The sequence below is a fragment of the Aulonocara sp. 'chitande type north' Nkhata Bay genome, linkage group LG12 (assembly GCF_057382095.1).
Source record: "Aulonocara sp. 'chitande type north' Nkhata Bay isolate Kocher_YH1m ecotype deep benthic linkage group LG12, A_spYH_male_GT1.1, whole genome shotgun sequence".
Classification (NCBI taxonomy): Eukaryota; Metazoa; Chordata; class Actinopteri; order Cichliformes; family Cichlidae; genus Aulonocara; species Aulonocara sp. 'chitande type north' Nkhata Bay.
This window is the reverse complement of record NC_141355.1, coordinates 14272264-14299572: the sequence shown is the minus strand read 5'-3', so window position 1 is coordinate 14299572 and position 27309 is coordinate 14272264. Positions and strand designations below refer to the sequence as shown.

Genomic DNA, 27309 nt, shown 5'->3' with positions numbered 1-27309 from the left:
TCGGAGGATCTATATCTTTTCTCTGGGAAAAAAAATCTGATAAATAAAAGCTAATACTTCATTTATGTCGTACATTTTGTGACGGAAAGGGCCAAAATTCCTGTCCGGTGGAACTAACAGCCGAGGCAGATAATATCTTTGTCTTTGTTATTGTCTCTCCATTGTATTGAAGATAAATGGGCTGTTAACAGTTGGTGTGTGTGTGCATGTATGCATGCAAGTGTGCATCTGTGTGTCTCAGTGAGCTTGGACAGCCGAGTGTTTGTAGTTTTTGTAGTCTTTAGGGCCCCTGGTGGGTGTGCTCACTTTAAAGGGCCCAGTGAACTGTGAGGACTTGAGACATGAGCCTGTGCTGCCCAACTGGCCCCAGGACACGGGTTCACCCAGAGAATGTGAGCTGAGCGGGGGAACTGGGCCGAGACGAGCTCCCACAAGCCTCCGCTCCATCCCACAGCCGCCCCAGCAGAGAGAGACTCTACCGTCGCCCGTCAGAGGGGAGAATCTACCTTACTGCGGTGACTCACTGGAATCTCTAACTCTACCATCTTAGTCAAAGCTTTATTCTCTTCTTTTTAAAAATTCTACATTTGTGGTACACACTTGAATTAGTTATGATCTTGTAGTTATGTTTCATCTGTGTGTAAATCACACTGAAATTAAGAAAAGAGATCACAGCAAATGTTTTTCTACACTGTTTCAGCGATCTTTTAGCAACTTGCAATAATCCATGTCATTGATTTTCCTGTTCTTACCCAGTCAAAGGTAAGACCCATCGCTAGTGACACATCCTGACACGCATGTTCACATCCTCAACAGACCAAAACCAGCAAGTAGTTGATCCTACTAAGTATTTTGTATATAGCGGCCTGACATGGCCATTGTATAATTTGAGCCAGTGACATTATCGCTATGGTATAAAACTAACCAGCTCAATAAATTCATGTTCTTTTTACATTAATAAACAACTACATGATTAAAAATGGTAATATTTAGTTTATAAGTTTAAATTTTCAGATGGTTAAACATGACAGTGTAATCCATCTATAAACATTTATGTGGATATTAAAAAAAAAACTTGAAACTTGTGTTTTAAAGAGCTTCTAATTGGCAGGTGGAGTTGCCATAAATAATCAGTGATGAATGAGTTTGTCACATGACTTTTGGTTTCACTTCTTATTTACATTCATTTTCGCCTGCTTGTTGGTTGGCTTCAGGCACCAAAACTACTTTCTTAGGTATGTGTATCACAGGACTGGACTGAACAAGGAAACTTTGTACATATCTGTAGGTTCCAACAGCTTTGGTATCCACTAATTATTAATAAGACCAAACACCAAAGCCATATTTGGTGCTCATTAACAACTTCGTGCAACAGTAGTTATCATGTTTACAGATGGTGTATTATGATACCATACATAATATAGGCTATAATTCATAAAACAAATATTTATTAAACAAACTAATATTTAAAAAAATAACTTTTTGGTTTGTTTGTTTTTGTTTTGAGGTGATAGCTATGGACCAGCGATGGCTTTAACACAGAGATAATACAGAGTTCAGAGGAAAACAAGACAAACAAGGAAGTCCAAGTTGAAATTACGTGAAGTATGGGTGTGTAAAATTCTGATTAGCTGCTGGAGGTGGGTGGATGGAGGAATGGGGAAATGCATGGAAAAATAAATGATAACCAAAAATAAATAATAACCTTCATTGTGAGTGGAAACGGTTACACACAACTGTGCTATATAGGTCAAAGAAAAAAATTCCAACATAATTAACGATAAGTCCATGTAATTTCGTTCTTTGCTAACAGTAACTATTTACTAAAGAGTTACTTAACTATTAATTTTCTAATGACGAGCAATTATTATTACAATGTGTGACACAGTCTATATTTGGAACTGGCTTTTACAAACTGAAAACAAAAAGTACAAACTTGGAGCTGGGCGTGACATACGTGGTGGGAAACTTAAGGAAAGAAAGAACAGTTCAAAATTTGCCTTGAGATTTGATGACAATGACGAAAATGAGAACATTATTTGAATTCTAGTATACTTAGGATAAGATTAAAATTAGATGCACTCATATGATTGGAATTGACTAATTGTATCGATTCTGTAACTGGAAAAAACATAAATAAGACATCGTCTCCTTCTACTGACCAAAATGTATTATTTCAACAGAAGACAAAATAAAGTTGTTTTTTATTCTTGTCTTCAGTTATAGTCTCAAATGTATTGCACTGGTATAAAATGTATTTTCTAAGCTACATATCCATTGCAGCGGTTGATTCAGGGTCAGCTGACTGGCTTGCATGAGGCTGCATTCATTCAGCGAAGGCAATTGCAGTTTTGAAGATAATGTTTTTAAGTAAAACGCCTATTATCCTCTTCTCAAAAACACCTTGTACATAAACCCACCCTATCGTCTGACGTCCTAATCTGAATATGTAATCTGATACAGAAAAATGTGCACATTTTCCCCAGAAAACTTGTTAAACTCCTGACACCAGCGTACCGTATATGAGGGTTTATTTTTAGCCATGAAGATAGTTTGAGGAAGCCCTTATAGACTGCACCCTCCTAAGAGAGAAAAACTGAGACTGCAGAAGCAAAGCGAACCCCAGCTGAGTGTTGATATCAGGTTATGATGTTTGCTGTTTTAACATGAGCCTCTCTCTCTCTCTTTTTTCTTCCTTTCCTCTTGTTGTTTCTTCTCCTCTTCAAGGGTAGGCAGGCAGACAGAGCCTGGAGCTGGATCTCCCCAGCTGGGATCTTAGGTTAAGCTCCAAAGAGAAAAATACCAGTGTTATTTTTTTGGTGCATTTCCTTCTGCGTTGTTCATTTTTACATTATCCAGTGGACAAATCCCTTCACATGGCTTTGTTGTTTGAAGAATGGACTCCAAGACCCTTTAATGTAACCGTTTTTCTGACTGCGGTTCATGCTAAGGTCAGAGGTTATAAAAATACTGTCAATATACACTGCTGAGCCGTGCCCCCTTAGTGTCATTTAAAGGCATAAATCTACACCACTGAACATAAAGGGGGGTAGCTTTCTGTTGTATTCTAACATTTAAAGACAAAAATGGGGAGAAGACAAAAAAGCAACACCAGGATTTTCTTGGAGTTTGATCCGAGGTTTGACAGATGCCAATTAAAGGGGCATTTAAATATTTAAGGAACAAAGTTTGCAAGTTGTCTCTTGGGTGCAGTTATAGGGTGGAGGGTGGGGGGAATTGTGTGTGTGGGGGGATCGGTTGATGCAGCCTCAGCTCTCCACGGAATAGCTAAATGCCAGGCAGGCAGTGTGGATAGTTGGGAGTCATCACGGCTAGGGTTACAGTGTGAATTAAAGCTGACACTAAGAAGCGCTCCTCACAATGACCTGCAGAAAAAGGCAGACAAAAGAGTCTTTTTTAAAGTGGGACAAAGGGGAGGTTAGTGGAGATACCTGAGCCCGAGCTGGCCTAGTCTGCGTGTCTGTGGAAGGACGAATGGCTGGTGCCGCGGGACCACCACAGCTAAAAGCTGGCAGGGAAGGAAAACACACTGGAAAGTGCATTCCTGCATAGCCGTAACACCAGCAGAAAGGAGTATGACACACACACACACACACACAGCTGCATGCGAGAATATGCCAAATACAAGGTGTAATTTGTAAGGCATCATTTTCTGGGTATTAATATCAGTGTTGTCAGAGTCCTGGATGGTGTTGTGCTGGGTTCCTCCACTCTGACACACACTGCACATGTTTTATAACGGATCAAAACAGAGAGATTGTCATCAATTTGTTATGCTCCCAGGGGGTACTTTGAAAAGTATATATCAGAAATATCAGTTTCTTTGTGGTAGGATTCATTCAATCATTGCAAAAGACATTTTGAGATTTAATTTGTGGGATTTTTTTGTTTTTATCTGGCAAAAATACTTCAGAGAAAGATCCAGCGCTCTGGTGGCAACACCAAAAGTTTTGCTGTGAATTCCACAGGAGTTTTGGAGTTTTTCATTCGCTGTCACCGTGGTCCTCAGCATGCTTTCACCTCCACCCTAATCCCCCACTTCATCCTGAAAGGCAGGATGACAGCTCTGGCTCTGGTCCTCTCCGTGTGTGTCTGTGTTCACTCCTTTTGACTATAGCAATTTGCACCTGTTCTTTGTGCAGGCAGGTTTCCCCTAGACAGGTAGAACTAATTGTTGGCGTAATTGGGATCATCACAATCAGAACACTCCAGTTAATTATTTTCCTAATATCAAACTATCCATACCCATCTCCACTCACACTGGCTTATCTAAATAATTGATACGCTGGTTGACCTTTTTTTCAGACATTAGATCATTTGCTTCTGGCCAAGCTGACAGCAGCCTGGTTGAAGTTATTGCTTTCTGCAGACATCTCCCAGGGTGCAAAGTGTCCAGACGACAGCCACATTCTTACTCTGGCACTCCGAGGATCACAGCTCACTCTGCGGATGCAACTCACTGGACTGTTCAGAAATCCATTTGAAATACAATCTTCATATTCACCCTTGCTTTCTCTCTGAGTGTATTCATAAAACATGTCCTGAAACACAAAGGAAAAGCTGCAGTTCTTAAGATGTTTTTTTAAAAACACTGAATAGCAAATGTTATCATCCTCAAAACTTGGGTTTAGTCAGAAAATCAGCTTTCAGTCTGTGAAAATAACAAAAATGCTGAGACTGAAACAGGTAATAGAAAGGGTCCAACCAAGTTGTGTTCAGGGTTGTGACACATGGCAAAAAATAAAAATAAAAAATACACACAAACAACAAATTTAGGTGTACTGGAGAGCTGGATGAGAGATTACCAACATAAACACAAAATAGATCTGAAACCTTGTGAAAATGGTTCACAAAGGAAGAGCTGCAGTCTTCATGATTTGTGTTATCATAAAATCCTTTTTATCTATTAATCTATCAAAACACCACATAGGTAATAAAAGACCTTTATGTATAATTTTTTGCTTTCCTTTTGGTATGTTGCTAAATGTAATATACCAAAAAAAAAAAAAACTAAAAATAATCATATATAACAGCAAATTAATGGCATCTACATTTTTAATGGTCAGTTTGTATTAACACAAGTTTCTATATTAAATGCAAAGTCTGGTACGAGCACACATTCAGACAGAGAAGCCCCAGCAGGAAACCAGCAGCTTATATGTCTCCGGTCTCTGCTGATTAACATGGATAACTTTGACCCACGGAACGAGTGAGGATTCCTGTCTAATTAAATTACTGTCAGTCTTCTAGCCTCCAAATATTGTCTTGAACTTATACCCTGCTCTGTTGCCAGAAACTGTTTACATTATATATGCTTAGTGTTTTCCCCTTTTTCTCCTTAACTATAGATTAGTTTCAGACTTCGGAATGGAGCTTAATTGCTTCACTTTATCTACAAGTGCAAATGGTGGTTGTGTCAAATGTTTTAACCACAAAAAGGCCCAGTAATTAAATGGATGGCTAATTGCACGAAGCCAAAATGATGGCACTGTATTTTTTATTTTTTTGGTGCTGTTTTGGGGAACCGATGGAACAGCAATCAAAGGAGATTTGTTTAAGATCATTCATGGTAAACCTGCTGTGTTGGCTACAAAATAACACCTCTAAAAGATTGCACGGAGTCATTTTTTTTTATGTGTCAAGACTTAATAAAAATAATCAAATGATCAACAAGTCTTAAAATTAAATACTGTAAAAGCAACCTGAGGTGGACAAGAACACATGACCTATCACACTCTGTGTTTAAGTTCAGAAACGGTGTCTGGAAAAACTTCCATAGGATATAAGAGAGTAAGTAACAGCCAAGTGCTGATAATCAAATGCATGTGATTAACTAATGATTGGGAAATGTGACCATCTGTATTGCAATGCTAAGGAGGAATGATCTTAGAGAAGCAATTTCCAAGAATTTGAGGTCCACATGTGAAAAACATTCAAAACAGTTGCCAGTCTTCCCCTCAGGGGACAGTACCTGACATGCCTCAGTTAGCATGTTAAATGTTAAAGTTCAGGAAAGTACTAGATAACAGTATTAGATAAAGACTGAACAAGTAGGGCTTGTTTGGAAGGGTTGTCGGGAGAAATCCCTTTCTTTTCAAAAAAGCAAAACAAACAAAAATAAACCCCGCTGTGGCAAATCGGACATGTTTGGGCACAGAACAACATTTAGTGAGAACTTCACACAGCATAACAGCACAACCCAACACCTCAGACCAACTAAACTAAACTAAAGCACAGTGGTGGTGGGCTGATGATTTGGATTTGTTTTGCAGGACCTGGGCACCTTGCAGCCATTGGATCAACCGTAAACTTCCCTGTATACCAAAGTATTCTAGAGGCAAATGCAAGTTTGTGATACAGCTGTTATATAACGTGTTTCCAATTGCCTGGAAACCTCAATGTCGTCCTTCCACAATGCTGAGACTGATCAAATCTACATAAAACAACTATTTCAAGGTACTTTAAGATATTGCTGGAAGATGCTTCTACAAGCTACTGATTAGATTTTTCACATGTTTAAGCGTTTCAGTTTTTGTCTTGATATATAAAACATTAGTATTGCCAGAGTTTGCATTAATTCAGTAAAGTGAAGTCATGATGGACAGACAGATTTCTGAGAGAGCTGGTTATATTGTGAGTCTCACAGGTTACATCACTTATTGCATTGCAGTGGAATGAGGTGCAAAAACATGGCTGTTAGCTCTTTTTCCCCCCTCGAGCCCTTCAAAAGACCTACAGGTGGGACGTATGTGCCATTTTATCTATTTTGCATTACAGGAAGACACAGAATAAAGACCGTTTGACGATATGTCTCTCCAGCTTATAGAGAAGTTTGTGTTCACTTGTTAACATCTAGCAACAGTTCTCTTTATATGAAAAGCATTTGACTTGGCCATTCAAGACACGTCGACTTGAACGCTCTATTAAATATGCATATCTCAAGTGTCCATGTCAGATTCCAAAGTGGACAGTCTAAGATATATGGCACCATTGACCCTCATTGCTTTCCTGCTTCCTCAAGAGAACCTGCCACAGGCTGCATGCCAAATGCTTTAAAATTTAAAGAGGTGATGAAGAAACTATCCAGAGAAGACAAAAACACATCAGTTCTGCCACAATAAGACTTTCCTCTAGCTTCCTTCTAGCCTCTTCCCTCCACTTGATCTGTCTACAGCTCAACTCATTATAGCAGCCTTGTTTTTATATTACGACAGCTCCACATTCAGAGTTACGGTTGTGGTCATGGCTTTGGAAAGCATGGGAAAATCAGATGAGCCTTTCACAGCAAAAGCCCTGTGGGAATGATGAAATTACTGGCTTAGCTTCTAATAGCTTTTTTTGTAATTGCAATCATGTGTAAGTGACCAACATTATCTACATGCCAAGTTTACAAACCAAAGATCCTAAAATACTTCATCACTGTGATTGCCATGTGAACAGTGTCACAAACTGTAAGGATGAAGGAGGCTCAAGAGTGAAGGGAGAGGTTTTTCTTGTCCTTCAGGCCGTTTGCTGCCAGCAGAACACCTGCACTGCACTCAGGCTCCAAGTACTCTGAATCTGACCTCAGCTCTGTGGTATAAGGGTATGTAACTCCTTTGAAATGTCAGAATGCCACATAACTCTATTGTGCCTGACATTTCTCTTGATAGAGGCCCAGATAAAGAAATGTCTTTCTCAAAGCGGTGACTTTGACATACCTTTTTAAGTGCAATGAAGAAAACAAGAACTCCCATATTCTCACTGCAGCTCTTTGATTTTCCACACTTATTGCTAAGCAGCACGTGATATCTCCAGAGGATCTCATAAATGCTTTTGTACTGACCTTAAAACATTTGCTGACCACAAACAGAACCATGAACACCGGGGGTATTTCTCCTGAGAGTGATATTCTCTGACAGGCACACAGGTTCACTGTCTGGTCCTGTGCACTGACCTCTCAGCAGACAGTAGCACCTTCCATTGCTCCAGGCCTTCAGCCTGAAAATCTCTCCTCTGTTGGACAGATTGAGTTCCAGGACCGTCTTCTCTCCTGGGACTGAACCAAGCCGGGGAACCCAACGAGCTTTCGTGGGAGATCACAGGTGCTTATATACAAAATGGCAATTTTCTTCTTCCATAATTCCATGTTACTGCATTACCAGATCTTATCACGAGGCCAGTATCTCATTCCTGAGGTTTTAGACGTTAATGAAAGATGCTTTGCCTCCGGCCACTGGGGGCTAAATCAACAAGCCTAGGATTCCTGTTGGCCTTTGTAGAGGAATACCAAAGACAGAGAGCAGACTGAGCTGAGGTCGGAGACAAAGCACGCAGCTGAAGACAGAAACGCTATGCCCAAAACAAGCTTGTATGCAGCGTAGTAACCCCCCCTCCCAAAAAACTTTTGTCCAGACCAGAGGACTATGATATTAAGTCAGATACCATTGCACTGACACCACCTGTCACGTTCCAAACATTTAAACTGGCTGTGTAAACTGTTATATAAGTTATTATTGTTATACAGTAATGCTTTGACTGCATTTTGATCGGGAGAAGCTAAACAAGCATTGAAGATCAACTGCTTACCTCTACTTTTAGCTATTCTAAACTATTTATTTATCTCTCCTGAAGCTATATTAAGCTACTTGCCCTTTAAAAATCTTACTTAACTGTTTTTTACCATCTTTAGCTGATCAATTTATCCTCAATAATGTATTCACCGCCTTTATCTCTGCACGTTATGCTATATATACCAACTTTCAGTTGTTTAAGTAGCTCTCTCGCCTTACTTTGCCATACTTTTGTCTGATTTTTGTGTTTTTTACGTGTGTTTAATGCTTTGTCTTTTTTTTAAGTACTAGTTGAACTTCTTCTTCTTCATTTTCCATGTCCTCCCTGTCTCACCTTTAAAACCTCTGGAGTACAAGTACCCCTGGCTTGGAATCACCAATCTAGTGCACTCTGGCAAGCCAAGTTAAAAAAATATTGCCTTTCTTATTATTCCCAGGCCACACATGATAATTATCACCGACACAGTCGCGATGTACCATCACATAAACAGAAATATTAAAAAGGACGTACTTGATCTTCGTACACTATGGTATAATAACACAAAATAAATGGCGTATTTCTCTTTTCACCGGAGAATTAAGCCATTTTGATAATTACTTTTTATGCCCTTAGTGTGCGCTGGTATGAGAACAACCTCAACAATATGTGTTGAGGATATGTAATTTCAGCCACTTAGGATCATTAAAAAGAGATCATATTGAATATCACTTCTAGAAAGGGAAAGAGAAAGCGAGAAAGAAATAAAGAAGAGATTTGTTTGTCAGTCAATTCCGACCCACTCAATCTCCTTAGCCTTGTGAAAGACGTGGCGGGGGGGGGAGAAAGGGTCGGGGTCAGCTTTCTGTAAATCTTCTGATGAAATGTTGACAAAACAGCCAATTTTCTGTAATTTCGCTGCAGCCCTCTTTCAGCAGCTTACTCACTCAGAACCCCTTCATTTCAAACAGCAGCGCACCGCGACCTCTGACATGTATCTCGTCCCCGACTTCTTTGGCCTGGCAGAAAGACGTAACAGTTGTGCCTTTTAGGTCAGGTGGACGCCGTTTAAGAAGCCAGCTTCATAAAGGAGGCCTTTGTCTCTCGAGCGGGCTCTCTTGGGCCCCAGTAAAAGGATAAGAAATGTAGTTAATAGCTCAGGAGTGGCCTAATCATCAGCTGCCATTACTGCTCCAATATCAGCGGAGATGACAGACTTATCAATAACAAAGGCCCAGCTGAAGCCTCCACCGCTCTGTCATTTTGATCTTTGCTCCACTAATCAGAGCTTTCATTTGAGCTAAGCACCGGGCAGCACACCTCTCATTCTCTTCATGCTGTGCCAGATATCACTCATCTTTACAAGCCACTCTGTATTCCCCCAACCCCAGGCCACCATTTCCACAAATTGGCTTAATTTCTCAGGCAAATACATGACACATCTGAGAGCTCATTATCCTCGCAGTGGACTAACTGCTAAAACTCTTCTAGCGTTTGAAGGTTTGCCTTGAATGGCTTTGGTTGGAGTCCAGCTGATCCTTAAAATGAAATAAAGATATGTCAAACTGACTATCAATGTGCTATATGAATATTTCATAAGATTATACTGTGTTTGGCTTAATAGTGACCGCTAAGCACAAGACAATTTTAATTTAGGTTGCTTCAACAGTTTGTCCAAAATAGACTAAAGTGTAGTCATTGCACACACTATCTTTTGTAAGAAGACTCGCGATTATTAAAAAGAAATGAACTATGCACAGTATAACAATTAGTGTCATTACCCTAATTTAGTAAATTACCCTTATGCACACAACTGCATATTCTAAAGTGGATAATAAATGCATTTTAATAGCAATGCACATAGTATAATGTCAATATTTACCTTGCCCAGTCTTCCACAAACAGCTCCTCCATCAAGGAGAAACCTGAGAGGGACTGAGGGGTGCTCCCGCACCTGGACGGGCTGGCCCTTTCATTTACAGTCATGGTGAGGATCAAGCACTGAATGGCTAAGACACCTGCTATTGGGAAATATGTTCTCCATCAGTGAGCTATAGACTATTTCTGGACAGGAGGACTGGGAGACCATTGTTCTCACCAGCACCGACAGCCAAGGTATTCTGGGACTCTTGGCACACATAAAGGACAATGTGTTATTCATGTTAAGCTTGAAAATTGGGCTACTTATTCAACATTACCTAACAACCTGTTTGGTGCGAAATGATCATAATTGCGAAAAATAAATAAATAAATACAATTTTCCAATTAAAAGCTCAAATTTTGATCAAATATAATCGATGAAGCAAAACCATGGATTATGATGCTTTATGAGCGAAATCGCACAAATGTCCCTCTTTCGAAAAAAGAACAGAAATACCTATCTTTAATATAAAGTAATAACCTGGTCTCAGGCTTAACATAAAACAGTGGAGCTCCTTATTTCCACAGTTTGATACATGATATGTGCTTCTTAAACAAATCATCTGCTCTGTGCTCCTATACAGTCTTACACAGGGGGCAGGCTTCGGGGATTTTGCAATGTCATCTGGGATTAAAAAGGAGCAGCACATCAGAGCCCCGGGCCACACCACCTGGAGCCCCCTATACGATCCCCTGGCGCTGCACCACTCAAAACCAGCCCCATTAGCTTACCACCAAATAATTCCCGGTCAACCAAATGACACCGAGCTAACAAAGGCCCCATTTCAGAAAAGATTACAACTCCAACAGGAAACCCTTTGATTATGAGTTTGTTTGAAATGTTATCAATACCACGATCATTCCTGCGGATCAACAAAACCATCTCTAATCACCATACCTTGGCTGCACCTTCAGTTGTGCATCAAGCTCCTGGAAAAAAAGAGATGGGGGAAAAAAAGCAAATCATGGTCGAGGATAGAGGAGTGACTTGTTTAACAAGAAGCACGTGCAATGACAAAGCGATTCCTTTCTCTACGCCGATCACCCACCTGCACACAGATTAGGTCAGATATTCACCTGAGCTGCCAACCTGTCACTCACACTTTAAAAGAAAGAGAGAAAGAAACACACACAGCGCACATTCATTCCTCTCCACCACAAGGAGCATAGAAAGTCTTTCTAAGAGTAGACCAAAGACAGGTGTGTTTGTCCCTTTTACCAACAGAAAAACAGACACCATATCAAGTTTGATACAAAGAGCAATAATATTAACATCTGGGGAGGTTACATTTGATATTTACACATGAATGGGTTATGAAAGATAAAATGAAATGAGCAAAGCTTTTATGCAAAAATTAAATATATATATACTTGCGGGGCTTCTTTGAATACCGTTAAGTGCACATAAAACAGATTACAGCAGGGAAGAAATCAGTATTTCAGTGAGAGCCAAATTAAAATAGTGTTTACCTAAACTCCTCCTACACTGATATTCTTTTATACTATGTCATTATTGGTCGATTTATTAAATTAATTGTAGAATTACGACCAACAATGTTTATTTCTACTATGTGAGCCAACACTGGGCTTTATGAAACAGAACATTTCCTCATTCTGCTGAGTTCCAGTGTTTTCCTCACTCGTCCATGGGCATTCACCACATGGTTCAAAGCCAGAGAAACACATTTACATTTTTGCACATCACTTACATTCAGTTTAGCAATTTACTATTATTATTATTATTAACAATAATGTCATTGTTTAAATTGGATGATTCCCTTGCTATCCCGATGTACGTTTTGAAAGCTGCGCGTCACTGTGAGAGGTCGAGATTGTGTTTCATCAATTTAGTCTCTGGCGCCCCTTTGTGGTAGAAGGGAATTAATGGTTTTTAATGTATAATGCCAGATTATCGTAGATTTACCAGAAGTATTAACAAAGCACGTTGGAAAAATATAATAAAGTAAGAATATATATACATATATTATCAACTCTTATGAACGCAGAGTTGACTAAAGCTGTCGAAGCAGTTTGATCAAACGAGTCAGAGTTTAAGACACTTGGTAATAATGCAGATGTTTTGGTAATAATCTTATGCTTCTAAACTAAACAATAAAATGTGTGTGTGTGTGTGTGTGTGTGTGTGTGTGTGTGTGTGTGTGTGTGTGTGTGTGTGTGCGTGCATCTTGGGGGCGGAGGGGGGAGGTGGGGGTCTCTACACAGCTGGAAAGTGCCGGTATAACTTGATTCCAATAAAGCAAACGATAGTTTTACCAAATTTACAAGATTATAGAGATAAAAAATACAGATTTATAGAGCTTAGCAAAAGTGAAAGCACGCGAATCTGACGTACACTGCCGCGTTATGGGCGTAGACGTATAAGAGAATGTATAGCCACGTTATCTGTAGAAAACAATCAGAGCGCGACTGTGGGTTACTTTATATTTATTTTTCCGCCTGTGCGCGTCCTCCATCACGTTCTATACTGGGAACACGATGTTACAGTATGCAACGCTGACATGAAGCAAGGGAGGGGCTGCTGCAAACCACGCTGATAGAATGAATGTAAAGAGCCTAAAGAACACTTCCTGTTGATGCAAAAATTGCAGCAGCAACTGTCTGACACATCTGGACTAGAGAGGGGGGGAGGCCTGGCTGTAGCGTTAGCGAACCACTGAAGGGAATGGACAACGTTTAATGCTAATCTGCAAGACGGTGAGTTTGGTGGACTTAAGATCTAGCATGGACTGGTGACCATAAATACGCTTGTAAAGTCGGCTCTTCTGTGCTCTCGCAGTGTGAATAATGAGGAGTTATTACCCGCGACCGCTAGCAACTAATTGCTAGTTAACGTTAGCTCCTAGCTAGCACTGGTCGCTACTGAGCGGTTGCTCCTAAAGCTAGTTCTGTTAGCATAAGCTAACTAGCATGATACCGCTTTCATATGACAGCCTACATAGTTTGTGCCCGTGTTCGACGTTGTTGCCTAGTTAAATCGTGTGAGGGTGTCAAGCTTTTTTAAAGCCACAGAAAACGTGTTCAGCTCGTTAGCTTACACAGGAATAAAGTCTCTTTGAAAGTTATGTATTTTTTTCTGGAATAAAGCTCGATTCTAGGGTAGCTAATGTGGCTAGTTAGCCGCTGCTTGAGCGGTGCTTGATACTTTTGGATGTCTCGGCCCGGTGAACTGAAGCAAATTTGTAACCCACCTTAATCTAACTAGAAGATACCGCAGAAGTGAGAAGCAGGGGAGATGTAAACAGAAAGCCGGTGGCTGTAAATTGTCAAGCTAGCGCTAACATTAGCTGCTCCGCAGAGTAGACCCCCCTCCCCAAATCAGTAACTATCAACGAAGCGTTTGCATTAAAGTTTGAGACACCCTGCATTGGCTCCGCAATGGAAAGACATGCATGTGCGGTTAGATAGGCGCTGCATGCTAATATTCTCCCATGCACAAACCAGGGTGACACAGGTAAAGGGAGCTCATAATAAGTTAACGCACCAAATTAGCTGTAACGGTACGATTTATTTTTAACCCTATTGTTCGTTCCCAGGGTGGCATCGGTCCCCCATTTATTTTACATATCAGATAGTAGCCTGCATCTAATTTCGTTTTCATAAGACAGGTTTTAAACATAAAGACTAAAGAACATATCAATGTAGCAGGGCTCTTTGGAAAAGTCGGTGCCTACTAACTCATAGTGATGTTACAACTGTGAAGGGCAAAGTGCAGAGACATCATGGCGAGCTGTCAGACACATTATAAGGAATACCTGGGTTCATTGTCACCAAGCACTTGTGCTTATTGCTGTTGTCTTATATTTTCCATTTAAATGTGTTGATAATTTACAAAGAAACCACCAACTTGTGTTATTCGTTAATAACTATATCGGAAAACAGTAGTAATATCATATATATTACGAGTCATGTTAGATCAGAGTGGGACTAATACAGTTAAGAGTTGGCAATATGGTTTAAACCCGCCCAACTGTCCGCTTTTGTTTTTTGTTTTTTTTGCTTTGCTTTCTGTTTTGGAGAAGCAGCAATATTGCGTTATGAAACACAAGACAGTTAGCAGGAGAGTTAGCTGTGTACATTGTTATATGCTAAAACAGCTCTGTGTTGTAACCTGGTCATTTAGAAGATTATTGGGGCAATATAGTGACTGCCTGTAGTAATTTTGTCTGTTTCAGTTACATTACAGTGCCATGCAAATTTCAAAATAATAATAATTTCTCCACTGTGTTTTTGTCATGATTTGTGATGTTTATCTCTCAATTCTTTATATAAATGTTACTGTGTTGATGTTCTTTTATATTATAACCTAAACTCTAATATTTTCTCATGCATTTCCTTAAATTGTCTTATTAAATTGTACAGTATTTATAACAAAGTAAAATGTAGACATTCGATAACTGCTTTGCTACCATCAGTAGTTGTAACAGTGTAAGATTTGCTCCAGGTATAAATACAGTGTAGTGAAGTGATGGCTCAGCTAATTGCTGCTGGTCATTAAAAGTGCTGTTCATATGATGTAGAAAATTTGTCAGGGAATGCGTGACAACTGATCCAGAAAAGGAAAAGTCATAAAGTATTGTTGTTTGTGTGAACTGGGTTGCCCTTTAACTAAACCTGGCACAAACAGTTTGTGCAAATTTTACTGGACAAGGTTGTGTGTGGATCAATAATTGTTGTAACACTGCAATAGCGATAAAGATTATACTGCTTGAAACCCTGTTTATTCCCCCCTAAATGATGACGCCTTTGTAAGGAAAATGCATTTGTGGGTTGAGCTGCTGAGTCAAGGATGTTGGTTGCACCCATGAAAAACTTGACAGAGTGGTTTTTATCATAGACTACCTCCAGAATTTGGGAATGGAGAGGGTTGAATGGGCTTCCTGCAGTCCTGACCCGAATCCCGTTAAACAATTGTGTGATAAACCTGGGTGTGCAGTTTGCGCTAGAGTGATCAACACAGCCCCTCTAGCTCACCAATGCTGGTTTAAGCATGGGATGCCATCCGACAGCAATGTGTAATCAAGTTGGTCACCAGCATTAGGAGTGGGTGGCAGGCTGTTCTGGCTATGTATGGTTCTTCCAGGTGCTACTGAGACCCCAGTTTGTTGAATTAAGCCCCTTTTCCATTAGGATCGACTTGGCACAGTTTGCCATGGTTTCCAGGGTTTTCCATTAGGTCCAAGTACCTGGTACCAGGTAATTTTTTAGTACCTGCTTGGCCAGGTTTCCAGGGAATCCAAGCAGGTTCTAAAATGTCACGTCGTCAGACTGCACCAATTAGCTGGTCAGTAGTGTCACTAGGATGAGTCATGAGAGCGTCTAGTTGACGAAAATCAAAACCGCCATTTTTGTTTTCCGTGAGTCTGATGAAAAGCCACAGACCAAACACCAGGTATGTTCTTGCCTTGACATCCACCTTTTTTGTAACATTCCTGTCGCATATTAACTATGTCGCGGCACGCTCCTACACGTTGCCATGATAATGACCGCACGAATCAGGAGGCACTAAATTATAATGGAAAACCAGTTGATCTGAGAGGAGTCGAGTCCATCCAAGTAGGTACTAATTTAAAATGGGCTTTAATGAATTGTAGAACTGCCAATAACTCTCATTTCTTCATATTTTAATAATCCAATCTAATAAACAACACCAAACAAGAGTCAATTACAGAATAAGCTGTTTGGCACTGGCAGAGAAGATTTGCCAAGTTTTTCATGGATGCAACGCCTATACTTATCTCTGCTGCTCAACCCAAAAATTCATTTTCTATAGGAACATGGCACCATTTAAGAGGAAATAAGCAAACTTTCCAAAATTACAAGATGTATTACTGTATTGTTACAGTAAAGAATTAATCGACTAAACACAAATATCCTTACCTTTTGTGCTAAGGTTAGTTACTCCTAACTAAATTCTTCAGCTGCTGCTTGTAGTGAATGCATATGATGAAAAAGGAACGATAACATTAACCTCCTCGTATGTTATCTAGAATCTTATCTTTGGGGAGCACACTGTCACCAACAAGTCATGTGAATGCTTACATTGCTGTATGACTGTGTTAGTCAATTGTTCCTCATTAGTGGTTTATGAATGTAAGTACTTTGTGTGTGTGTGGGGGGGAGTGCAGTAAGATTATAGATATGGATGGTTTCTACTATAAAGTTTTCCACTGTGTTCATCTCATAAGCATGTGAGTAGGCAGAAACGAAGGATGAGCATTTTCTTGAATTCCACTTATGTACTGCAAACAAATTTAATAAGCGAAGACACCCAAAGGCTAAGCATCCAATATTTAGCTCTGCTTTCTGATATTTTACTAAGCCTTAACATTTTTCAGAATGTGCCTTATTTTCACTCCTAAGAGTCTCACATCGTACCCTCCCCTAGGTGTATCACAATCTAGTTTACTTTTGTGTGTGTGTGTGTGTGTGTGTGTGTGTGTGTGTGTGTGTGTGTGTGTGTGTGTATATATATATATATATAATTATTATTATTATTTTTTTAAATCTCATTAAAAATGCTCCCCGAGCCTTTTGCTTGTGAGGCACTTCTGTCCTGATGTTGAAGAAAGCATACAGTGTTTGCCTGCTGACTTAGACTTTCAGTGAAATGGCAGCATTTTAGAATCCAAACTTTGTGTGACATCTTTCCATCACTGTTATGCTGATGTTTTGGTTATGTAAAATATCCCTTTCTTTTTTACCTGCCTACATGAAGCAGCTGTATCAGATTGGTCTATTACCAGACAAGGAACTTGAGCCACAGATGTAATTTTTGAGCTGAGTTTAAACATTTTCAGCTTTCCCATGTGAGCCAAGCATGTGACCCTCACTCAGCATGTGCATCTCAACTACTGAGCATGCATTCTTTGGCTGCCCTTCCACTTGGCTCCTTCTCACATGCATGCTGTTGGCAGCCATTGCTAGAATCTTTTTTTTTTTTTTTTGCGCATGTGTATGAAGATGTTGTATTTGAATGCTGCCTATGGAGGAAGTGAAACTAATGCATGTCTGCTTTAGGGTTCTTTATGTTTTGTTACCACTTCTCCTTTCCTAAACCAGGATCACGACATATGGTTTGTTGGACAGGTGTCTTGGCACGCTTTGGCAACTAGATAAAGTGTTCCCAAAGTGCTGACAGGGACTAAATGCACAGAAGATCATGCTGAATTGCCAGCAAGGGGGCAGGAGGGATGGAGGAGGTGCAGAGGGATAGATTATTTAAGGGCAGATGGAGTTGAGAGGGAGGAAGTCTATTCTGGAGAACTGACACACCAGTTAAGGTTTGCAAGATAAATGTATTCGCTTTTACAAACAGAAGTGTTCCCAGTGTTGTTTAACTAGTTTGTCTAGGAAGGCAGGATTTCCATTTGTTGATACTTTTTAATCCACCTTAAATCAATATATTATTGTTGAAGCTTAGTGTGCCAGTTGTCAACATTGGCCCCTCCACTTTGATGGGGGCATGAAAGTGAAACCCTGAAAGTTGCAACTTTTAGGTTGTAAACCTTTTAATTTAGCTATTGGAGGTATGCTCATCAAGAAAGAACAGCTCAAACAGCAAATTTAAAAGACGGTGTACTTCCTCATGCTCATGTTAGGTATGAAAAAAGGTTTTTCTTTTTAAGAACGGTTATCTTGCGCTCATCTTCCAGGCAGAACCAGATTTTCTTCTTTCTCTGCCAAACAAGGTATACACATATCTTTATGGCACGACTAACTGCCTGATATAGCAGTTAGTCGTGCCTCACAGGGAGCACATGCCGTGCACAATGCAGTCAGTGTATGCGGGACACAGGAACATAATCTCTCTATCACTTTCATTTCTTAGAGTTACTTTACTTTCAACTCCCTCTTTACTAGCAGCAGCGAGTAAGTAGTAAATGTAAGGAAGTTTAAAGACATTAAACTATAGGATAAAGCATGGGAAACTGAAATTCTCTATTCAATAATAATTACACTTTATTAACTTTACATGTTGCCTTCCAAGAAAATTACCAAGATATCCAGCACTCCTACTTTACACTACTATGGACTATACAGTACTTGAGCAGCTCCCTAGAAGTAAATGTAGACATTATTGCCTAATTGTCCACCAGACTCTGGTAGGCAACTTTGGTCAAAAATGGAAGCAGTTTTGAACAAAATGTTTTTAAATTAACGTCAACCAGTTTTCGAGATTCAAAATTCATAGCTGATTCAGCAAGTTGCCCATTTCCTAAGGTATTTCCACTATTGTGTTTGAGTGTTGTTATGATGTTGTTTTCTTGAAAAACTGTCTCTGGTCTGTGTTTGACTTTACTTTCGATATATACCTCTCCTTGTTTCACCAGAGCACATTTTTCCAGAAAGTGTGATGTTGTATTTACTGTCAGGCCTTAGTTTGCAAGGGCTGTTACCTAGCTTGCTTCCCATGCAGGTCAAGTGCATTGTGTCGCTTTATAACTGTAAATGCATGTCAGCAGAGCAGCAAGTCTGGACAAACTGGCAGCCGTTTGAGCTCACTTGTAGCCGTTTGTACTTACAGTGAAATGACTTTTTTTCAAATGACTTGAAGCTCTTCTCTGAGGTTTTTACGTAATTATTTTCTGAAGATTTTAGAGAGCTTTTGAGATCTTCCCATGATAATGCTACATTCTTCAGAGCTGAAAGAATGAAATCAGATTCCACATTGTTCATTTTCAAAGCACCTACCATCCAGACATTACTTCAAAAACATGGTTTCATCTCATTGTCTTCTTTTGACCATATCTGTTGAAATGAATTGTTTGTTTGGTGGTTTATCTGCAACTGAGCAGTACAGTTGCAAGTGCTCTGGCCAGGACTAACTTCCCTTCATCATAATTACTGACATTTGGGATCTTTTTGGTGTCTGTCCATCTGGGTTTTAGATATACATTTACAGTAGGCTCAGGTGTTGTCAACAACTGTAGTCTCTTATCTTCTCTCTGCTTCACATGTCCTACTGCACTAATGTCCAAGAAATTGATAGAACGTTCTTAGAGGAGACGTTCCCAAATTGAAACTAAAGCGAGTTGATGTGTCATCCACAGCACAGACTGGGAAAACCTGACAGAGGATTATCTAACAGTCACATCAGAAGAAATAAATGGTAAATGGACTGGTTCTTATATAGCACTTTTCTACTCAAACACTCAAAACACTCCATAAAACATGCCTCATTCATCCAGAGTTTCTTTCTACACCTAAGTGTGTTCAATCTAAAATTCACAACCATTCACACTACACTGAACAACTTGGAGAGCAACTTGGGGTTCGTATCTTGCCCAAGGATACTTTAGCCAGCAGATTGGATTATTCAGGTTTTGAACCACCGACTTTCCGATTAGTAGGTAACCTGCTTTACCTCGTGATCCACAGCCAACCCAAAGCCATGGCTGAGAATCTAATAATTGCCTCGTTGCTGTAATTTATTGCAGGGGCACTGTTTTGGCAAAAATTTAAGTGAGCTACGTGGTTCAACCAAGCATCTTTTTTCACATTGTATTAAGCACTCAGTTTGTGCTGCTTTTAAACAGCATGTGTGTGCACATACAGGTTGAGAAATGGCTATTAAGAAATGGCTTTGGTAAGGTACCGAAGTTAAAATTTGACATGTCACAATCAGTCCAGCAACTGGCAGTGACAGTTGCATTCCTAGACAACCGTGTGTGTGTACATGCAGTGCAACCAAAAACCAACTGGTAGTCAATTCATCCAGTTGCCTGTAGCAGATATATTAGTCTATATATTAGTATTATATTATATTATATATTAATCACCCTAATGCATATGTAATTAACACAATTATTATTCACATATTCATGTTGGTGGTTAATGCCAATGAGAAAAGCATAAAATCTTGAATGTTTGAAGGTTGTTAGGGTAAAGAGTGAACTTGAAAGAAATTGGAATCTATCCATCCATTTTCTCCTGCTTGTCTGATAGTGGAGTTCATTTTTTGTCAAATTTTAAAAATGCTTTGAGGAGCAGTTTAAACCTACTTAACATTATAGTGTTAATGAAGGTATGATTTAGTGCAGGGCTTGAATGACATGGCATTAGTTTCTGCACAAAGCTGAGTGTATACATGGCCCAGTGCTTTTTTGTACCTTGAAGCTATTAAAATGTTGCAGTTTAATATGACAACATCTGATATTTTGTCTTTTTTCTTCTCCCATCAGGCTGTCAACAAACTGGAGAAACGTATACAAGAAATGGACGACGGCAGCTACATCGAGTTTGATGTGCCGGAGTTCAGCAACACTGTTCTGACCCAACTCAATGAGTTGCGGCTGCAAGGGAAGCTGTGCGACATCATTGTTCACGTTCAGGGCCAGCCCTTTCGAGCCCACAAGGCCGTGCTGGCAGCTAGTTCACCCTACTTCCGTGACCACTCAGCTTTGAGCACCATGAGTGGCCTTTCCATTTCAGTCATCAAAAGCCCTGAGGTGTTTGAACAGCTTCTTGCTTTCTGCTACACAGGTCACATGTCCCTGCAGCTCAAAGATATTATCAGTTTTCTCACCGCTGCCAGCTTTCTGCAAATGCAGGCAATCATTGACAAGTGCACCCAAATCCTGGAGAGCCTCCATTCCAAGATCAGCCTCCCAGTTAGTGTCAGCAGCCCAGAGAAAGACAGCTTGCAGACTAGCCGCAACGGGGTCAATGACAGCAACCTCTTCATAAATCCCACCCAGATCTCCCCCCCTTACTACTCCCGACAGACTCAGGCAGGGAATGAAGTGCGCTTGGAGCTGGGAGGAAAAAGCCTGGGCCGGGTGAGACAGCAGCAAGAGGAAGGCCACTCGGATCGTGGCAGTAGTGATAGTGTGTCAGAGCACGATGCGCCCGTGGAGGGAGAAACAGAGCAAGTGGAACTGATTGGCAAAGATGGGCAAGTAACAGATGTGCATGTGAAGATAGAAAAGACCGATAGGCCCACTTATTCAGACAGTTCCTCAGCTGGTGATGATGGCTATCACACAGAGTTGGTGGATGGAGACCAGGTAGTGGCTGTCACTGTGGGCTCTTATGGTCCTGTAATCCAGCCTGCTTCCTATTCTTACTCAGGGCTGTCCTCCCCGTGCTTTGTCAACCTCAGCAACACCAGTCCTTCCCGCTCCATTCTCAGTGGCTTCAGAGGTGGCCGAGCCAGGGCAAAGCGCCCGTTGGCTATCCCCACAGGGGTGCTGAGTCATATTAAACCAGGCTCAGACGATGGCGAATCAACTGTGGGACCCACAGGGTTGGAGAACGATGTGCGAGAACGTAGCCTACGGAGCCAGTGGTACCCTTACAATGAGAGACTCATTTGCATCTACTGTGGAAAGACCTTCAATCAGAAAGGGAGCCTGGACCGCCACATGCGCCTGCACATGGGAATCACCCCATTTGTTTGTAAATTCTGTGGCAAGAAGTACACAAGGAAAGACCAGCTGGAGTACCACATCCGTGGCCACACGGACAACAAGCCCTTTCACTGTCAGATCTGTGGGAAATGCTTCCCATTTCAGGGCACCCTTAACCAGCACCTGAGGAAGAAGCACCTGGGAGCATCAGAGGGCAGCAATCACATGGACTCTCCAGAGAGGATGGAGGGAAGCTCAGGTCAGAAGGACCAAGAAGATACGTCTGAGGGGATGGCCTTTGAGGCACAATATGCAGAAGAGGCACCAGCCAATGAAATGGAGGAGAGTTCAAAGTGCAGTCCAGAGGAGGCTCAAGCATCAAGATGTGATTTTTAGGTCCTGCTTCAGGTTAAGGAAGCTTTAAGAAATGTTTATTTCAGCGCAATTTAAAGGACTCTCCTCTTTTTGAATCAGCTCCCGCTACTATGGACCTTTCTTTCATCGAGGGTTTCTGTCAGTTTTGTGAAAGTTAGATGCTAAATACAGAGAGAAAATGGGTGCTTTATAGAAATCGGATTCTTTCAAGTAAAGGGAGTAACGACTTACTATTTTTAAGGTGGTCCCAATAATCAAGACCCCCGGATTGATTTCTCTTTTTATCTTTCCATGTTTTTTAAAACATATTTACAGAGTTATATAGGCATGTTGCAATAATTGATAATGTGAAAGCTCTGGTAAGATGCTTGTCATATCACCTTTTTACCTAACCTGTTTTTGCACATGTGGCCACAGGAGGCCACTTACACACAAGGAATGATTTTTCTGCCAGTGCAAAGCTTCGTGTGACATATCCGTTCAATACCTCATGATGCAACTACATACTCATAATAGACAGTATTTTAACTTAAATGAAACTCACCAGGTTCTACCTCATAGCCAAGAACCTACCAGGCACAGATGTGTTCAACGTTTAAAATCCGTTCTAGGTTTTTTGTACAGTATCTTATTGCCAAACCCTGTAAAGAATATTCTTTCAACACAAAGCCTTGATACTTAGGGGAAATATTCCTTGCTGATTGTATGGATTAGGGACAAAGTCCTTGTCAAATGTTTCATGGTTAGCCAGGATAACATGATTAAGAAGGTGCTATGTTATGAGTAGAAAGCTTGCTGGCCTACTTGTGTGCTATTGGGCAAATATGGAGAGCAGAGTAAGAGACATTTCTCTGTTATTTTTCAAGATAAAATTTTTTTTCTTCAAAACACTTCAGGATTTTATCTCTCATCACTACTGGAGATCTCACTCTGTCAGCCTAGGCGTGGTTTTAGATGCTGCCATCCATGTAATGGATGAATCTCATCCATACAGTGAAGTAATTTGTATTCCTCTATATCCCCTGTATGAGGTTTATTCAGAACTATTGTATATGTTTTTGTTTTTTCCTGGGGTTCCAGTTTGATACTCAGTGTCTAACAGAGGCAGGGAGTACTCATTGTAAACTCAGCACACCAGGAACAGCTCTGGATGTGTTCACCTAAATCACTATAATATACTAGTCTGAACAATATGCAAGCAGAAAGAACAAAGGAATCTCAGCCATTGTGACATGGTTTTTCTTCCATTATTTGAAAGAGCTATGGGTTTGTTTTCCATTGTGTCCTCTACAATTGGACAGTTAATCTGTGATATTCATTTTCTGCATTGTTCAGGGTCAGGTGCAGACTTGTAACACGTTTTCCTCATTTTGTCAAGCCCACTTTATGGTATTGTCAAGGTTAAGAGGTAAATGTTTTAAGAGGTAGCTGATGATCCAAAGTATCGATGCACTTTGCAGAGTTAGCAGTTTGGGTGAGTGCTGTCCCAGTAATAAAATGTGCTAATCTGTCTTAATTGTGATGATTTTTACTCTGAGTAAAAATGTCTTGAGCTTTGATGAGACTCTGCAATCACATAAATACTTTTGGCTACAAGTCACATATATGGTAACATTGCATTTTATCTATACTATTTGAATTACGGGGATGGGGTGTTGTGGGAATATAGAGATTTATTTCCATTGTGATTTAAAAATTCATATTCACATTTAAAAGGCACTTAAAAGGCCTGGTTGATGATTAGAATTTGCTAATTTAAAGCTCAGCTGGGTGGTTCCTTTTGTGCTATTTTTGCTTTCTTACTCGCCATCCAGCTGGTTAATGCCTTTATTTTTGAAGAGCACCTGCTTTATGCTTTTATTTTGTCCCAACTGGTCCATGCTGAATTTGTGTCAATGAATTGAGAATTGATTGACAATTTTATAGTTTTCATATTATTTCCTACGTTGTGTGCATTTGGTGGGAGAATCTTGTGTTTTGTTGCTTATGTCAGATTTTATATTAAGAGTGCAGTCCTTTTTATTCCTTTGAATGTGCATTCGTCGTCTTTACTCATCGACAAACCAAAATTTGGATAATTTTGCAAAATCGGTATAGCTAGCTTTTCATTGTCTTTAGTGTACGAATTTATCACAAACACTCTTAATCATCATCACCAATGTCTGTCTGTCAGCATATACAGTACTTTTTTAGATTAATGTTTTCCAAGTCAAGTATATTTTTGTCAGCGGGCGATGTGCGCAGGGTTGCCAGCTGATCTGACCTCAACAAAATCAGTTTCTGATTCATGTTAACCTCACTACGATAATTCTTGCCCTTTATTTGAAGACAAAAAAAACAACAAGCATTTCTTCTTGGAATATTATCAGCAAGGTTTTGTGAATAGGGTACAAACTGCTAAAATATTTTTGTGCCAAAAGACAACACCAAAGACTAATAGGGGATGATTTTTTTTTTCTGGTAAATTTTGGCTGGATTGTGTAATTGAATGCTCGTTAGGAAGAATAGGTTCTTAATTTAATGTAAGACTAATTCATTGCAATTTGCAAAAGAATGTATGTTTCCCAGTTTATAACAATCACTTGTGTAGAAAATAAATAAATGAACAAGCAGAAATTAAGTAGCAGAGTCATAAATAACATAACAATACTAAGCCATAAAAACAAGGTATAAAAGTTGTGCAGTAGGTAATGTAATTGTTTAAAGCCAGTGTAAAAAAGAGAGACTGCTTCACAACAAGTGGCATCTTAAACTTAGTGCCTTGCCACAAGCTTTATGTTTTAGATTCTGGCACTTGGATTTTTGTGCCTCTTTACTTTTGGAATGGAATAAATGGAGAGATTATGATGAAATATGGCTGCATCTTTTATTGTGAAGTGGAGCCAAGAATGAATAGAAATTAAGTCATGTCATTCTTGTCCATTTTGTACTAGTCTACTTAAGCTCTGCCCCTAATTTTCACTTGCTATCACTGGATTTTTATTTTATTTTATTAATCTGTGACATGATGGGCAACTGATTTTAAAGTGTAACTGATTTTGTAGCATTTGATTACAATCAGATGAGGCAAACTTGTTCCCTGCAAGCCGCTGCCCCATAGTCAGAGGCTATACTAAATCCCCTCCTCTTTAACGACCGAGGACAATCTAATCAATGTACTGTAGTTTATGCATTTAAGTAGAGACAGGAGATGCATGAGAACAGACAGGATATTTAGCTGATAGTAAACTGAGTATTTGTGCAGAAAAATATCTTACCTACATATACTGTAGCTGAATTGCACGCTGCTCAGCCAAAAAATTGTGTACAATTGCCAATTTTTTAAAAACTTTTTTTTCCTGTCATTGATTGTGCACTTACTTTTTGTTGTTGTTTTTTGGTTAAAAGTACATACCAGTTCTATCCGATGAGTCTCCTTTATCTCTGTAGTTACCTGTTAGGGACTCAGTTATCTTAAAGGCCTCAATCACTTCTGTAAGGACCTCTCCCCTCGAATGGTGCTTTGAAATTCAGTTTTCTGTCCTCAGCAAGCAAGTCCATGTTTTTGTTGTAGGTGAACAGGGGCGTAATTGTTTAAATGTTATTCATGTATCATAGTTATGTACGTGGCAGTACACACCTACAAAAACCAACTAAACTTGATAGACACTCGAATGGACCCTCTTCGTCAGCTTGTAGTTCCACCTCGCTGAGAGCGACAGGATATGCATTTTGGGCCACAAGTATTCAAAAAGAAGTGTTTACAAGGCTGTCAGACTACTTTGTGTTTTTTTTTTTCTTTGTTTTTTTGATAATTTTTTTTTTTGCAAACTTGCAACTCGTCCTGTTCCTTTTGTAAGAAACTCACTTCAGGTAGTTTACAAACACTGATACAGGCTTAGAAAAGAAATCGTAAGTCTTCCATAGCTTTTCTGTCAGTTTCTGTCCACTGTGTATTTTTTTTTTTTTTTGAAAAAAGAGAAGCAATAACCTTTTTGAAAGTGAAAGTGGTGTATTGGGATCATCAAACCTTTTGAAATATTGGCCTGTCATGTATCAAACAAACTAAAAGTCAGGGAGCTGTTGAATTGAAGTAGGACCAGGACAATTTGATATCGATTTATTTTTTATATATTTTCTGAAACTCTGGACAGGTTGACTTCTTGTTTTTAGAAAAAAAAATATGAAAGTGAAAACGCAGTTGAAATGCTCAATTGAAAATCCAGTGGTAGTTGGTAAACTGCAACACGAGAACTGAGCGCGTGATTCAGTCATCAAACTCAGTGGCACTGTTCAGAGTTGCACCTCCAGCTGAGTGAAATAATGAAAGGGATTTTGGGCTATATAGCCACTGTTTGGGACCGGGCTCTCTGTTGCTATGTTGAAGTTCAGTGGTCTCCTTTTGCTCCTCAGGCTCCGAGACAGTAGGTGCAGTTGTTCAGGATCAGAGGGGACGTTTTCAGTCTACCTGTTGTTCCTTTTCGTTTTTGAATCCCCCCTAACTCTGCACTAGTATGTCTCTGGTTCGTGTGCATTTGGTGACAAGGCAAAAAACAACATTAAAAAAAAAAAGTAGAACTCAGGGTATATAGCATTAAAAGTGGTCTCACTGGACATACGTTCTACCATATGTCCGTAGTATAATTGTGCACTTCTCTTCAGGTGGGGAAACAAGTCCTCAGTCAGTTGTTCCCAAACATTCTGCCTCAAGGTCTCAATGAGCCCATATTTTCCACAGAGCTGAAGCATGAGGTGCATTTGAGCCCACGAACTGAACCATGATAGCAGAAATGCCTCCGCTCCTGTTTTGTCCACTCTACACACAACCTCACAACCCAACTGTGAACCTCAGAACTCTACTGTTTTGTACAACTATGAAGTAAATGAAGCTAGCTAGAGCTGATGTTGTATCTATTGCCATTTATGAATTTATTTTATAGCATGAAATAAAATATATTTATTCAAATTATATATTTTACTCATAATCATTCAGTGCTGCTTCATTTTGGTTCTTAAGCTTGTAAATTGCTTTTTTATTATATAAAAAATGTCAATAGAATAATGCGTTTGTAAAATAAAGACGCTGATTTGGCTCTGCTTTGTCTTTTTTTGTTTT

The 27309-nt window shown here is 39.8% G+C and overlaps 1 protein-coding gene and 1 long non-coding RNA gene across 3 annotated transcripts; one reads left to right on the top strand and one right to left on the bottom strand.

Moving 5' to 3' along the window:
• Positions 1-3887: 3887 nt before the first annotated feature.
• LOC147317063 (uncharacterized) lies at positions 3888-13815 on the bottom strand. Its single transcript, XR_015131803.1, has 2 exons — positions 13680-13815; positions 3888-4562 (listed from the first exon to the last, which is right to left on the bottom strand). It is a non-coding gene; the product is annotated as an uncharacterized LOC147317063 (long non-coding RNA).
• Positions 12885-27288, top strand: zbtb34 (zinc finger and BTB domain containing 34). Of its 2 annotated transcripts, XM_086313674.1 has the most exons (3): positions 12885-13185; positions 19542-19600; positions 20673-27288. In XM_086313674.1, the coding sequence occupies exons 2-3, from the start codon at positions 19598-19600 to the stop codon at positions 22233-22235; spliced, it is 1566 nt and encodes a 521-aa protein (XP_086169800.1). In that variant the 5' UTR covers positions 12885-13185; positions 19542-19597; the 3' UTR covers positions 22236-27288. The 2 variants fall into 2 exon arrangements, with proteins under 2 accessions (XP_086169800.1, XP_086169799.1); XM_086313673.1 differs by lacking the exon at positions 19542-19600.
• The last annotated feature ends 21 nt before the right edge of the window (positions 27289-27309 follow it).